The sequence below is a fragment of the Durio zibethinus genome, chromosome 11 (assembly GCF_047325235.1).
Source record: "Durio zibethinus cultivar Kanyao isolate XHJ-2024 chromosome 11, ASM4732523v1, whole genome shotgun sequence".
NCBI lineage: Eukaryota > Viridiplantae > Streptophyta > Magnoliopsida > Malvales > Malvaceae > Durio > Durio zibethinus.
This window is the reverse complement of record NC_143172.1, coordinates 3,228,259-3,244,790: the sequence shown is the minus strand read 5'-3', so window position 1 is coordinate 3,244,790 and position 16,532 is coordinate 3,228,259. Positions and strand designations below refer to the sequence as shown.

Here is a 16,532-nt window from a genome sequence, read left to right as displayed (position 1 = left end):
GGCACTTGTAAAATAACAGTACTTTCAAACAAGTGCGGTGGCTTTCGTTTTTAAATGGGCAAAGCAAAACCATCATAATATTATCGTATCACTAGCTGGTAATCCTGTCTAGGACTTTTCTGCTATAATACTGCAACATATCATGTGGCAGGTATCGCTCTCACAATGTTTTCACTATGGGCATTCTTTCTGTTCTTTTTGACCCATTATTTCATTAAATATTGATGAATAACTTCCCGAGCGCTGCCACTTGATTATATTGTGATTTGAGTTTTGCATCAATAACCATTCTTTTTTTTTTTTTTTTTTTTTATGAAACCAATTTATTTTCTTAGGTTTTCCTGTTGAATGCAGTGCAGAACAGGCATTTCAGCATCACCATCTCTTAGCTTTTGATTGCAGAGGGTTTTCCTGTTGAATGCAGTGGCAGAACAGGCATTTCAGGACCACCATCTCTTAGCTTTTGATTCAAGAGTCTAATCAAGCAAAGATGAAGTAGTAAAAAGAAACTTCTAATAAAAAGTTGTGTCATAACATAAGGCCTCCGGGATGGTGGATCAGGCCACCATAAGGCCTGCGGTGGTGGGCATACCTTTGCTCATTCTCTCTTTCTTTCCCTGAATTTAACAAAATTTGGTAGGATCATGACTTGTAATGGCATTTCATAGTGATGGAAATCTCCATCAAAATTAGGAGATTCCTTTCTTTTACTATACTATTTTGCACTTTCTATTTTGCTTTTAGATAAAGATCATTTCACTTTTCCGTAAATTCATTGAAATTCATGATTTAAGATTTTCCACTGACAATTTGTTCTCATGGGGCAGTGCCCTTCTTCTTGGACCATTTTTGATGTTGCAAGGAAATAAAAACCTGACTTCCATTACTGTTATGCATCTTCATCACTAATTGTAGTAATCTATAAGGATTTTTATGTTTATGCATTTATGTATCCTTATTCCTTTAGTAATAAAAGCAAGCTTTTAATTTCAAAATCTTCAAGGATAGTGATTTGATTTGGTTTAGCCCAAGATGGTTGAGGAACTAGTATTAAACGAAACTCAAACATGATTTGGTGTCGGGTTTAATTCATCTTTAACTGCTCAATGGAAAGAACACAACCTCTACATTAATGAACAATTAAGCAAAAATAGATTATTTGTTATCTAACCAATCCCTCTCAAAAATAGCTGCCTCTTTTAATGTCTTCTTTTATATGTATATGGAAAAGAAGAGATTTAAACTTTATTCTTCAGCAACGAATCACGCATCAATCATTGAATTAAATGTTGATCAGATTTTTTTTGAATCCTTTTATTTGTGAAAAGAAAGAAGCAAAAAGTTTTAGCATTTATATATGGGGTTACGAATTTCCAGCTTGGCTCATATGTAACAAGTCAATGTTCCAATTAGATGTTGGCTAGTAATATTGTTTTTTAATTCCAAAACATAAGTCCCATCAGTTTTAAGCACAATACATTCTATGGTCTACAATATTTGTCAAGTATCATTCAAAAGGAGCAAATAGAATTTCTCTTTAGGTTGCTCAAATTCACTCTTACAAAAAATGGTGGGGAGTCAATGGACATTTTAACCAATAGCAGCTAGAAGGGCTGAGAGCAAGCTCAACTGTTAAAATCACACACATTCTTCATTCACATAATAAATTCAGTTAGGTGAGCATCTGATGGAACCTCCGACCATGGCAACTGCACATCACCAACTCTTGAAAGGTGATTTTGGCTTCACATCTTCATCAACCACAAGTTCAAGTACTTGCAAAATTGAATGAACAATTGGGCTCCCTGACCCACTATCTGAAAATAATTCTAGATGTAAATTATCCTATATATATCACATATGCTAAGGATACACAAATTTGTAAATCATAAATAAGGAAAGAAAAATACTCAGCCAGTTAGCCATTGGGATTTCAAGGGCCATCTTCCATCCACAAATTTGAAAAGCTTCCTCTCTCTGTCTCCATCTCTTTTTTTTTTTTTTTTTTGTACCTCATAATTTGCTTACCAGCCTTTCCTTTCAAACCTGCTTTATGGTTTCTTCTTTATTGGGGCTAGTTTTCTTTTCTTCAATCCAATTTTCCGATGCCATATCTTCTTGTTGGCCTCGGTAATGCATTTTTAAGTTCCAGCTCTGGACACCCAACATTGGGTTCTGGTAATTAATGCTGTGTATGGCAATTGATAAATGCAACCACTCTACTTGCATGAAGATTTGTTGGTGTTTTCCACAATAAGTATTTTCCAAGTTACTATATGATTCCCCAGCAAATCACAATTGACATATAATTCATAACATAAATGGTCATATAAATAGATAAATTTAATATAAAATTAAATTAATTTTGAACAAAATACTAAATCCTTGTACTATAATCATTAAAAAATAGTTACAAGAACAATAATAGTACTTACTACTATTAATTTTCAAAAATCTAAGGTACGAATATTTACAGTTTTAAAATTAAATAATCCATCTTAGTCTTAGTAATGAGACTGAAATGAACAATTGGAGGACAGTTTGGATCGGAGGGGTATAACAGTAATTTAAGGAATCCCTCACGATTAAAAGATACACCCCATTGGCGCATTTAAGCACCGTCGATTTTTGTTTCGAAAGGGTATTTCAGTAAATTCAACACCAACCTCCTTTCCCAAGTCCAACCGTTTTATCTAGTAAGTACGTTCTGGCTTTCACTGCATTTTCTTTGCAACCAAGCACACGATAAGAAAAGAAACAGGAGTTCAGGGGGAGAAGTGGGCATGTTAAAGACAGGATTTTTGGTATAGGGTTTTTGAAGAAATTGCTAGTGCTGGTGGTAATTATAGGAATGGGACTCATAGGAACTCTCTCAAAGGAACAACAACAACAGCAATGGATAGGCCACTCTCTGCGAACTCCAACCCTTCAAAGTCTTCACTTAAAAAAGTGTTTGTCTTCGGTTGGTGCTTCTTCTGGGCTAAGGAAGAGTAGCCCCGGGTCACTTGGAAGTGTAACCACTAAAGATGATGCTGGAGGTTAGTTTAGGGTGTTGTTTGAGATCTTGGATGATACATTTTCTTAGTTTTCTTGTTTGTTTGCCTTTTTTCTCGCAAAGGTTGTTTCTTGTTAAGTTTTTCTGTTTTTGGACTGTCGGGTGTTTGAATTTTCACTTAAGGATGACCGGTGGGTAGCTTCTGTCGATTGTCGATGATTGTAACTTACATTGTGTGATTTTGCATTTTGTAATTGGCTTTCTGTGTGTTTTTGGAAGGTTAAATGTGATTATATTTCTCAAGTTGCTTCCAATTAAAGCAATTTGAGAATTTTTGCTATCTAAAATCTTGTTAAATAGTAATCACAATTATTCACGGTTACTTAAGTTTTAAAGTATTCCGGGAATGAACTGTGGGTGGTTATGGGTCTCTAATTTGATATGAATTGGTCATAAACAGTATTTCGGGCATTTAAATGTGGGATCAGATTATATACTGATGTACTCGTTTTGATAACAAATGAAAACCTCCTAAAATGTGTTTTTCGTGGAATGGCAGCCCGTATATTTAGTTTATATGGTAATGGAACGTTGCAGGAATGCTGGTCAGACCTGAAGCTGATACTTTGTGGGTGAAAGTGGGCACTGGTTGAGGGCAGAAACAAGCAGGCCCCTCAAACTAGCAGGATTTAGTGTAGCTTTATTCGATATTCACTTTGAAATGATTGTTAGTTTATTAAAAATTTTGAAACTTTATATAGCATAAAATTTGTTTATCTTTTGTGTATCTTTCAGTGCCCTTAGTTAGCGCTCCCAAACATTAGATTCTTAGGAAGTTATTCTTTGCAAAGGAAAAGGGATTGGACCATAGATTGTAACTTGTCTGGTATTGAGCTCTTCTTGACATTTCTATGTTTCTGTTTAGTTCCTGGAAGAGTTCAAGTGGCTGTGAGATTGTGTCCACGTAATGCAGAAGAGTCAGTGGCAGATGCTGATTTTGCTGATTGTGTAGAACCTCAACCAGAGGTATTTTGATGCAATTTGATCAGTTAGATGTGCGGGGATTGCAACTCTTGACAACTATTTTTCTTTAGATGTCTTTCTCTGCTTTCTGTTATCTGTTTCATAATGAAGTAGCACTGGTTGAAGAAAAGTATGAGAAGAACATCTATATTTTGCCTGGATGTGACATCTTGAGGGATGCATCAACCTCAAAGTGAGTTTATTCAAATGAAAAGGGAGAAAAGGAGTAAAGGTTGAGTAATAATCTATTCATTTGAATTAGTCAAGAAGGATTTAGTTTCTAATCACCTTAAAAACGAGAAGGCTTGGTGGGCCTTTGTTTGTGCATGTTGTAGTTGACCTAACTAGATTTCAAATCACTTGAATTTAGCTCCCATTAAGTTCAGCAAGTGTTTTTCTTATGTTATTCTTTACAAAAGCATGATTCTTAATTTATTTCAGCTTAAAAGGTTAAAGCTTCGGAAAAACAATTGGGACACGGACACCTATGAGTTTGATGAAGTGCTCACAGAGTTTGCATCACAAAAGCGTGTGTATGAAGTTGTTGCAAAGCCAGTTGTGGGGGTTTGTCTACATGACATATCTAGTTCAACCACAATTTGTTAGAAATTCACTTGCGTTTAGTTATTTTGCATTGCAACAGCAGAGTTAGTGCATTTATATATTTCATCTCAAAATATTTGGCTTTTATTGTGCTGGATGAAAAATATTTTCAGATGCTACTGACTGTATCCTTTTTTCTGCTGCGGGCCAAAATAAGTAGTTTCTGGCTATCATTGCGTTTTGTTGTTGGTCTTTTCCCAAGTTATCAATTGCTTTTGCCTGCTTTAAATAACTGGAGTATTTGGCTATAGCTTATAAAGGATCTGTTACCTTTTTTCTTTTGTAAATTCATTCTGGATGCATGGTTCATTTTACTAAAAGATCCTTACTAATTTGTGTTTATAGAGTGTTTTGGATGGTTACAATGGGACAGTCATGGCTTATGGTCAGACTGGTACTGGCAAAACATATACTCTTGGCCAACTTGGGGAGGAAGAAACGGCTGATCGTGGAATAATGGTCCGTGCTATGGAGGATATTTTAGCAGATATTTCGCCTGGAAGTGATTCTGTTTCAGTCTCCCATTTGCAGGTTGTTGCTGACCTTGGTGTTTGATTTCTGATATTGTAATAGTTTTTATGAATTGTGCTACAACTATTAATTGTAGCTAATCGGTTTAAGCTTATTTTCTTCTAGAAACTTCTTATCATTTTCTCCAAAGTTATAAACATTTTAATGTGCCTAATAGTTTTGTTCATTGAAAATTTATGCAGCTCTACATGGAGAGTTTACAGGATCTTCTTGATCCTACTAATGACAACATTTCCATTGTGCACGACCCTAAATCTGGAGATGTTTCACTACCTGGGGCTACCCTAGTCAAAATAAGAGATCAACAGAGTTTCTTGGAATTACTACAGTTAGGAGAAGCTCACCACTATGCTGCAAACACAAAATTAAATACTGAATCTTCTCTTAGTCATGCTATTTTGATGGTGAATCAATTGAATTAAGCTTATTCTTGTACTAATTGTTTCATTTGCTGTCCTGATTGCTTTGCATTTATCTTGTCATGCAATTAATTGATCACTTTCTGCTTTAGGTACATATCAAGAGATCTGTGAAAAGATGAGAACCTGCTCATTCAAGTGAAAATGGTAACGGTACTAACATGGCAAAATCTCTTAGGTCCCCCCTTGTTCGGAAGGGAAAGTTAGTTGTTGTAGATCTCGCTGGTTCAGAGCGAATTGATAAGTCGGGTAATGAAATCGGAAGCAGAAACCTTCCTCCCCTCAGTTTAACTGTTTAATTTATGATGGTCCTTCGGTCCACCTTTTCGCTTGTGAAAAGCATCTTCTCTTGTTTTTCCTGCATGTTGAACGTTGTTTCTTTGCTGTTACATTGCAGGGAGTGAAGGCCACACACTTGAGGAAGCCAAATCTATCAATCTTTCTTTGAGTGCACTAGGAAAGTGCGTTAATGCACTGGCAGAGAATAGTGGTTATGTTCCAGTTCATGATTCAAAGCTTACTAGGTTAGTTCGAGATTCATTTGAAGGTAAATTGGATGGAATAGCTTTTTTCTTGTGTGTTATTTGTTATTTTTCAAAGTTATTAAGCTACATATCTCACTAATGTACTTGTAGATAAGAATGTTTTGACATAGAGGTATATCTGCTAATTATACAATATTGTTTAAAGACTACGGTGTCTTAAGTCCCATTTGAACAATGAAAGACCAGCATCTACCACATTGGAATTTGTTTTGCCTGACATTTTGATTCTTTAACAGGCACTGCAAGAACATCATTGGTTATAACTATAGGTCCATCCCCACGTCATCGTGGAGAAACAGCTAGTACTATAATGTTTGGACGGAGGGTGGGTTAGAAAACAACTTCCTTTTTCTTTATTTTAGTTAATTCATCTTATTTTATGGTTTTATGAAGCATCTCTGGACTAGTTGGTGGGATTGTCATGTATTCAGTTCTATTATTTGCTAGTAACATATAAGGGAGTCAAATCTTGACCTAGACAAAGTGATGTTGGCCCAAGTGGCAAAGAGTTTGCTCCTTTTTTTTTTGCCTAGGTTTGAATCAGCTGGAAGGCCATGGGAAGGTAATTTCCCATGAATTTGCCAGGCACGGCATAGGTTAGTCTGCTTGAACCGACATGGAGAATTTCCCATGAATTTGCTAGCCTCAACGTAGATAAGCCTGCTTAGACCGACTTGGAGAGGGGTAGACCAACCTGGGCGAAGCCCAGGAATCCCTTGCCACTAAATCAAAAAAAAAAAAAAATCTTGACCTAGACTCTTAAGTGTTTATTTATTATGCCATTTGATTGCTCAAAATTTGCATTTTTTTCCTTCTAAAGGCTATGAAAGTGGAGAATATGTTGAAGCTCAAAGAAGAATTTGATTCCAAAAGTTTGGCTAGAAGGCTAGACATACAATTAGACAAACTGATTATGGAGCATGAGAGGAAGCAAAAAGCATTTGAAGATAAGATTGAAAGAATAACCCCAGATGTGCAAAACCAAATTTCTGAGGCTGAAAGAAATTATGCAGATGCAATGGAGGTGAGGTTTTTTACCAGTATAGTAGTTGATGGAAGTGTTGACCTCTTTTTCCTGTATTTTGCGTTTGTTGTTGTACATGCAAATTTGGGTGAAGTGTCTGTGTATTTGTGTGTGTGTGTGTGTGTGTGTGAGAGAGAGAGAGAGAGAGAGAGAGGTATTTTTTCCTCAAAATTCTCCTATAGTTTATTCTAAATTTAGCTGGAAAGTAGTGTCTACTGCACTAGTGTCCAATGCTGTCAAGCTTATCAATGTCATAAATTTGCCATTTTTTCTATGTGAAGGAAGGGGATATTGTCATAGAAATTTCTGGACGGTTTCTGATACATTTTAGTTTCTGATAATATGAATGTATAAAATTTTTAACACTTGGTCTTGTAATGATTCGGAAAAGATTGCTTTTCTTCATTGTCATATAGTTCTTAAGTTCAATGTAATGATGGAAGGTATGAAGGAAAATGAAAAGGGGTTTCTGGGGTAGGGGTGAAACTAAGTGAGCAATTACCTGATGACTCATTGAACTTTTTGATGATAGATCATGTTTTGTCCAGTACCTTGAGTTAGTCTACGTTGTACTTGAATGCATACTGAAATTCATATCTTTTTCTTGTAGAAGGAAAGATTGAAGTATCAGAAGGAATATATGGAATCAATAAAGAAGCTTGAGGAGAAGGGGGTGATGAATCAGCAAAAGCTGGCTGGTGAAAGAAAGGCGGAAATCTGATCTTTTATAGAACAATCTCTCTTGTTCGATTGTATTGATTGCTCTTACATCAGAAATTTTAATTGAGTAGCCATATTATCTGTCTTTTGCTTCATTATATTCCCCCTTGTTTTTGTTATTTATTTGAAGCGCATTTATATGTCTGCCACTTTTTGTCCGATTCAGAAGCAGATGGTATCCACTGCTGAGGAAGTTGCTGAGGTAAAAAAGTTACTCAGCAAAGAAACTTCACTAAGAAAGGCGGCTGAAGAGGAAGTCAATAACCTTAGAAGTCAACTAGCTCAATTGAAAATATCTGAGGTATATTTTGTATGTCTGTATTTTATTTCATCTTTGGTTCTGCATTTCTGCTACTTCTTTGGCATATATAGAGTGTAGACTGCTTTCCCATACTGCCATACTTCTAATGTATAGGCATTGGCAAATTCTGGGATCTTGAATTTGTGAAAGATGCTGGAAGATGGGGCATATCAAAAGAAGAAACTTGAAGGGGAAATATCAATGCTGCAAACTCAGTTACTGTGGCTAAGTTTTGAAGCTGACGAGGTATGTTATCAATGGAATCTGAGTTTGTTATGTGGCATAGTCAATATACTGGTCCTGTGATGCAATATTTCCAAACTTCTTCCCTTTTGCTTTATTGTTTCTCATCCTTCATTTACTGATTAACTATTCTTCTCATGAGGAATTCTTATACATGAAGTAGATGGTAAATGTTAAAATTTTCAAACTTTGTCCATGTCATTGTAATTAAGCTGCAATTAAATATTTCTGTGAAACTTGTGAGATTAAATGGCCTTATAACAACCTGATTTACAGAATTGAAAATTATTTGGTAGAAGGTGAGGCTTGTAACATTTAAGGACACTCATATGTTTGCCATCTGAGTGAAAATTGCTTTAGACATCTCTAATTTTAACCAGATGAGCATTTTTGTCATAGACTAGAAGAAGGCTTGACAAAGGTGGGCCTGGAAAAGTCCCTGGTGGTCTAGATTCTCTCATTTCTCAAGTTAGACCACAGTTAAAAGATTCAAGTAATGGAGAGAAGGCCTCAATAGCAAAACTCTTTGACCAAGGTAGTAGTAATTTCTTAGTTGATATTTATAGAAAAAAACTATAATAAAATTTATAAAAATAATCTATTTATAGTTAATTGTTTTGCTTTCTCTTATAGTGGGATTGCAAAAAATCTTGTCATTGCTTGAAGCAGAAGATGCTGATGTGCGGATTTATGCTGTGAAAGTGGTAGCAAATTTAGCTGCTGAGGGTATTTTCTTTCTTCCTGTCTATTCCTTGTTTACTTTTTGTTGTAGCCCAGACATACTTTGTTCTAAACTTTACGTGATTAAAATAGAGTACCGTCATTTTTAAGTAGTTGCATGTCATCTGATTTTTCTCATTCATGTGGTTTCATATTAATACTTGTGAATCTTGGGGGAAGCAATTTTAGGAGTGAAATTATCAATTCTAGATACTTTTTGCGTGGATGTATTTACTATTTTCCTCATCTCTTCTATCCAGATAATAATTTCTTTGATGGTGTTGTTTCTTATTTGATCTGTCCATGACAATGTAAATTTCACCTCCATTGTGCAGAAACAAATCTGCAGAAGATTGTAGAAGCTGGAGGTATAACTTCCTCGCTGATGCTGCTTGGAAGCTCTGAGGATGAGACCATACATAGAGTTGCAGCTGGTGCAATTGCCAATCTTGCGATGAATGGTAAAATTTAGCTCCCATATTCATCATTGTTATACTACTATAGAATATGATGCTACTTTCTCTGAAGTCTTTTCGCTGTCAATGGTTCTTCCGTTTAAACATTGCTCCTTTTTTTGTCAGAAACCAACCAGGAACTCATAATGTCTCAAGGTGGCATTAGCTTGTTATCAACAACAGCTGCTGATACTGAGGATCCTCAAACACTTAGAATGGTTGTTGGGGCCATCGCCAATCTTTGTGGCAATGGTAAATTGCTTGACCTCTGTGATTTTTATCTGCAGCAATCTTCTTATTTGGCTTGCATGGTTAAATTTATAAGTAGTTTGTGCATGTTGTCTCAACAACATACATTTCCTTAACTTCAATCAAATGTGTTTATGCGATCAGGGACTTAAAAACGTCTAATAGTCAAAACTTAAAATGTTAAGTTTTTTTCCTCTGAGGTTGTTCCAAATGAGCTCTTTACTATGCATATGCATTTTTTTAAGGAGTCAAAATGATACATCTACTATGACCTAACATGATTCTCTTTTTGGCTTTTTATACAGCCAACCCCAGAATTATGGGATATAAGGCTTATTTTGTTGTTGCTGTCAAAGCGATACATCTATTGGCCAAAAAAATCCATGTGAAAGAACTTAGACTTCTGTAAGGCTTAAATAAATGTGTTGTTTTATCAATAACTTTCTGAAAGGTTCATTAAGTTGATCAGTTGGTTTACCTCTTCAATTGTGTACTTCTCCGTTACGTTCTCTAGATAAGCTGAAGACTAGCTAAGAGCTGAAGGTGGTATCAAGGCTTTGCTAGGAATAGTCACATGTGGACATCCAGATGTTCTTGTACAAGTTGGTCGTGGAATATCTAACTTTGCTAAATGTGAGTCAAGAACATCAACTCAAGGTGCATTTTCTTGGAGAATGACTTCTTGAAGTCTTTTGATCTCATCGCTGGTCACCTGACATTTTTTAACTTGTTGATCCCTTGTTAACAAAGTTTAGGATGCACGTTCAGAAACAATATGATTTATTTGTCTTCTGGAGTAATTTGGTTCTCAAATGGTACAGGAAGTAAAAGTGGAAGGTCTCTTCTGATTGAGGATGGAGCACTTACATGGATTGTACAGAATGCTAACAATGAAGCCTCGCCTATCAGGCACCATATTGAGCTTGCACTCTGCCAGTTAGCACAACATGGTAAGTTTGTTTTCTCTTCGGAAAATTTCGAGAGGTTTCTCTTTGAAAATCGTTCTGTAACGATACTCCAATTGCAGAAGTGAATGCTAAAGACATGATAAGCGGAGGTGCCTTGTGGGACCTGGTCCGCATCTCGCGAGAGTGTTCTCGGGAAGACATAAGAACTCTTGCACATCGAACGCTTGCTTATAGTCCCACCTTCTTAGCTGAATTGAGGCTGCTAAGAATAGACTACTAAAAAATATGGAAATTTTGGTTGAAGTGGACTTGAAGTTCAGAAACCGTGTCAGCTTAAACTAATTCAGACAAGAGGATTGATACTCCCCCACATATAAACAAGCAGGAGTGCTTACAGCTGTGCCCCTGTTGAAGTTTTGTTATGAAAATAAGAAAAAGAGTACGTTTGGCTTGGTAGTCAAAATATGCTGTTGATTACACTCGGAACCTATGATTTATCACTCAAATTGTTGTCTCGTCATCTCATACATGTTTTCATCTGAGACCTTCCTGTGTACTCTGCCAATTATAGTAAACAAATGATTTGTATATGAATGGATAGAAGGGTAACTAACATCCATTTGCTGTTCTTGTATATAAATTATTTATTCTGTAAGGATTCATTTGTTTTGGAAAATCTTTTTCTTTTAGTTTTTCCCATCAGAAACCCTAAAAACCCCTCAATATGTGTTAATGCAGTTATATATATATATATATAGTTTATATTTGATATATTGTCAATGATGTCATCTCGTTAATAAGCAAATATTAACCTTTAAAATAAATATACAAAAATTATTATTTTTAAAAAAATTTATTTATTAATGAGGTGGTATCATTTGATTTACTTTATTAATGAGGTGGTATCATTTGATTTACTTCATTAATAAAATGACATCATCTTATTCACTAACAATATATAAAATTTATACATTAACAATGTATCAAATATAAATAAATATATATATATATATATATATTCTTAGTTGCTGGCTGACTTGTGTTCCAACTTTGGTGATTAAAGGATTTAATATCAATGTAGAATTCACTACAATTTTATTTGTATCTTTAATTTTTATCCAAAATTTACTGTTCAAAACTAGAACTATTTTTTAAATAAAAAAGAAACTATTATATATATATATATATATTTATATATCTTGATTCCTTTCATTAACATCAAGTTATTCATATTCCATTTATATATAATTAGCAAATGGTAAAGAAATATCTTAGTTTTGTCTGATAATATTAAGAAACGTAAGACATATTCCCATGCTGTCGTTGCCTTGAAAGTGTTTTTTTTTAACGTTCTTTTCAATTAAAAAAAAAATGAAGTACAATGCGAAATGAAAATTTTCGAACAATTATTAGATATGCAAATCAAGAAACTTCATATTCTTTGTCATCTTTATTGAATGAAAAGTTTTTGATTGGATATCATTAAGTAATTGATTCATTTTGAATTTTATCTGTAATTATTCGTTAAAATTATTTTAAATACATAATTTATAATTATTTATTTTAAATTATTAAATATGATATATTTTATTTTAATTTAAAAGATTAAATAATTTATTTATTTTAAATTTTATTTATCCAAAAAAAATTTTATCTAATCTATTATCATGAAGTACTTCTTGAGATTATATATAAATATATGAAATTAAGTTACTTTTTGATAATTAATCATCCAAAAAAGTAATCTACTAATGTTATTGCATGTAAAATTTATACAAATAAATTTATTTAATTGGTGGTTATCACATGTACTAGTAATTGTTTTCTTAAAATACCCAGTTTTCTGATTTGAAAATCCCTACCACATTAATTCCCTTGCATGCCTTAATTCCTCAATTTGTCAATTCATTGTGAAATATGAGGCAATGTAGAAATCAAACTAATTCAAACAAGTTGACATACAACCAGTAGATCATCACAGCAATAGAATTGGCATGAAAAAAAAAAGCATGAAAATCAACACAGGCCTACAAAAATAAGAAGAGATTAGTTTATGAGCAAAGCTAGGGTCTTAATAAAAAAGAACCCACATTTTAACTGTCAAATCATGAGTTAATATTAATCAATAAAAGGAGAAGAGCACAAGAAAGACGAGGGGTAGGGTAATAGACAGGAAAAGCTGAAGTTCAAGAATTCAATGAAGAAATACAGAACGGATAAGTCTAAGGTTAGATTTTTAGAAAAAGAAAAACAAGCAGCCAGCTGCGGGTTTTAAGAGGTAGAGTTGCAGTGCAGAGAATCTGAACTGGATTTTGGCTAATTGAATCTTAGAACAGCTGCCCAATCCCCAGTTCTCTGAATCCAAAAATTAGACAGATAGGGAGATAAGGGGTCTAAATTTGCAGCCCACTTTGTCTTGGTCGATGCCTTTTTTGTGCAAATGTTTTGTAGTATTACCTCGAACAGGAGCTTATTCAGAGCAGTGCACGTTTAACCCAGTACCCAAATATTTTCATGTCTCCGTATCTTTAAAAAAACTCTTAACACTGTGTCTCAAGAAACACAAATGTCGAAACTATAATGCCCATACCTCTTTGCCTGCTTCTCGATCCTAGAGAGTTTGCCACCCGTAGTGCTGAAAACCGTCTCATTTTGCCAGGTTTAATCTCATCCCTCTCTCCTTTGTCCTTGTCTGCTTCTTAAACAACAAAATATAATGAAGAGAAAAGGTACTAGCTAGTACTATATAATTTTGTGTATAGGAATTGAATATATGTGAATAAGCAATCAAGTGTAAAAGCACACAACAAATGAAATGCCTATAGCAGCTTGTTTCAATGGGTGAAATATTATAAGAGAGTTTCTTGGAGTTGCAACAAGAAAAATATAGTGAAAAGGAAGTATTGCAAGTAACCTAAGCTATTTTGGCAGCTGTTCCCTTTCTTCTTGTTGTTCGTCTGCACCTTCTATTGAAACATACTGGAGACACTTATTCTCGTAAAATCAAATGCACCAAGAATCCTTTGAATTTACAGTCATTTCACTCAACATGCTTCCATATGATCTACTCATCAAATTCAATTAAAAAAGGAAAAAGAAGTAAAAGAAAACAAAACCTGAAATGCTGCTCAACAAACCCAATTTTCCTACATATTAAGTTTTTGTCCTCTTGATGGCTATAGCTGAAGGTGAAGCTGGAACTGAATTAACAAAACAACAGTATCATTCAGTACTGGAAACTGTTAGCTAGAATGGAGGGCGACCAGAAGCCCAAAATGCTTCAGTTGGTAATTGAATAGAATTGAGAAGATTAGGTGGTAGCCCATGAAAAAGAGGCGCGTTTGACTCAGCCAATACTTGTTGCTGCTGCTGCTGTTGACCTCCAACTGCTCCTGGTGACCCAATTGCACCCCCTTGCATTGGAAGCTGCAGCTCTTCTTCTTCCAATGGAAGCCGCTCATATGCGGCGTTACTAAAAGAAGCTGCCATAATCACAACCGGGCCTGAACAAATAAGTGTCCCAACAACACTGCCACCTACCACCTGGCCTTGCCCACCAGCCAAATATATGGTCAACCCCGTAGCTGCAGGCGGTGCTGGTGGAGGCAAGAATGATCCTGCCAATGACAATATCTCAAATCGACCATGTAAAGTCACAATTGCACCAGACGAGGCTGGTTGCCTGAGGGTTACATTTGTGACGGTCCCAGTTCCACTCATTATGCAAACTCCTCTCTGGCGTCTACTAGCAAATGTTGCGACGCTTTCAACAATGTCACATCCATCTCCTATTTCCATGACATGAGTGCGTAAAGCGTTGGCACTGTCTCGGGTGATGATGATCGGAGGCTTAGGTTTGTTCTTGGACCCAGCAGGCCTGCCTCGTGGTCTTCTACTTATCTCTCCTTCACCAAAGCCTGGAAAACTTAGGTCTTTGCCTTCATTGTTGGCGCTGCTGCTGTTGATGTTGTTGCTATCGTCGCGATCCCGTTTCTTTTGGCCACTGCTGCTGCCACTTTGTTCTTCTTCTGAATTTTGGTGATGGAATTGATGTTCTTGCTGTTGCTGCTGCTGATGGTGAAGATTGAAATCTCTCATATGAAATGGAGGAGGAAGAGAAAGACCATGTGATGTAACTGGATCCATTGCTTTTTCCTATACACCAGTATTTTTTTTCTTTCACTTGATTAACAATCTCGAAGCTCTTACTTCCTCACATACAAAACAGAAACCCCAGCTCAAAGAAGTGATTAAACACCAAATTAAGAAATAATGAAAGCACAAAGATGTAAGAGCTCGTAAAAGAATTAAAGGAAGATGGTGGAAGCAAAAGAGGGTATAAAAATAAAATAACAAAGACTGCTGGGACTTTCTTTCTTTTTAACTTGTTTAATGAACTAGTAAAACCTACACCAGAACCCAGAAACTGGCTTGACTTTGGGTTTCAGCAGAAGAAGTTTCAGCTGAATTCACCATCTATACAGAAGAGTTTGCGATAAAGATGAAAAAAGAGAAAGAAGATGGGGGCAGAAAAGTAAAAGAGCATAGAGGTAGGGTTTAGAAAGGTGTAAAGGAGATGGAGATTGGGTTTAGCTTTGGCAAAGTCTTCGTGCTAATGGCCTTATGGGCGGCGGAGTGAGGTCCCCACTTCTCTTTTCCCCTCCCTTAATTTGTCTCCTCCATGTGGTTTTCGAGAATTTATATTATATATTTTTTTATTAATATTTAGTGTATATTTTAAATTTATTTACATTCTTATTTTCTTATTTTAGGTACGGTTAATTAACTATTGTATTAGTAATTTTTTAAAAATATTTTTTATTTTATTTTTTTGTTTATGTAATTTTTTAAATATATATTAATATTTTTAAAATAAAAATATATTAATTTTAATTAATTTAAAATAAAATTTTATATTATTTAATAAAAAAATCTATTTACAAATATATAAGATACATATATTATACAAATATTATGTTATCTGTCTTTACTTTTTTATTATAAAAAATTTTAAATTATACACATTTTTATTCTTAAAATTTAATATTCATCCATATTTTTATGATATAAAAATTCAAATTTTATATTAAATATGAATAAAACTAACATTTTTATTCCATAATTTTTTTTCAAACAATAACAACAAATTAAACCTTATGTCATGCATCTCTTTCTTTTCAATAATAATATAATAGTGTATGTGATAATTTCAACTTACCTCTATTACATTACATAGCCCTCCAACTCCTTTGCTAAAAAGAAATTCAACCCCTCTTTTAACAAGATTATGTACATTAATGTGGGTAGTGTAATTCTTAACTACAGCTCCTTATTTAATAAAATAATTTTGAATCAAATCTTTAGCACACATATAATTTTTTGTTATATAATAATAATAATAAAATATACCATATTCATATCTCAAAATTTAAAATTTTTTAATTTCATTTTAAGATAATAAAAAAAATTAACCAAAGGCTTTCAAATTTTAAATATTAAATTTTAACCGTTGAATGAATATACGTTAAGAAAAAAAATTAACTACATTCCACCACATGGTTCAACAAAATGAACTAATAAGTCAGGTTGCTCTATTTCCTTGTTTTATTAGAAGAGACCTACTAAAGCTTAGGGTTTCTATTATTGCGGGGGATTTGGATGAAAAAAAAAAAGCCTAGCTGGCACATTAATTAAATTGGACTGTCATTTGAAATTAAAAAAAAAAAAAAAATGACAGAGAGACAGAGAGAAACGTTTGGTTCAATTTTTACCATGACCCTACAGATGCAACTAGCT

At 34.4% G+C, this 16,532-nt stretch overlaps 1 protein-coding gene and 1 pseudogene across 2 annotated transcripts; one reads left to right on the top strand and one right to left on the bottom strand.

Moving 5' to 3' along the window:
- The first annotated feature begins 3,001 nt into the window (after positions 1 to 3,001).
- On the top strand, positions 3,002 to 11,412 carry LOC111289402 (kinesin-like protein KIN-UA; annotated as a pseudogene). The gene is made up of 19 exons (XR_016346198.1): positions 3,002 to 3,038; positions 3,921 to 4,021; positions 4,460 to 4,582; positions 4,967 to 5,152; positions 5,335 to 5,556; positions 5,664 to 5,820; positions 5,969 to 6,118; positions 6,353 to 6,441; positions 6,937 to 7,140; positions 7,751 to 7,849; positions 8,027 to 8,161; positions 8,276 to 8,407; positions 8,804 to 8,939; positions 9,038 to 9,130; positions 9,460 to 9,585; positions 9,706 to 9,849; positions 10,348 to 10,485; positions 10,650 to 10,778; positions 10,856 to 11,412. The product of XR_016346198.1 is annotated as a kinesin-like protein KIN-UA (transcript).
- Positions 11,413 to 12,798: 1,386 nt separating this feature from the next.
- On the bottom strand, positions 12,799 to 15,181 carry LOC111290677 (Putative AT-hook DNA-binding family protein). The gene has a single exon (XM_022882085.2). It carries the CDS (start codon positions 14,880 to 14,882, stop codon positions 13,983 to 13,985), a length of 900 nt encoding a protein of 299 aa, XP_022737820.1. The 5' UTR covers positions 14,883 to 15,181; the 3' UTR covers positions 12,799 to 13,982.
- Between the last annotated feature and the right edge of the window lie 1,351 nt (positions 15,182 to 16,532).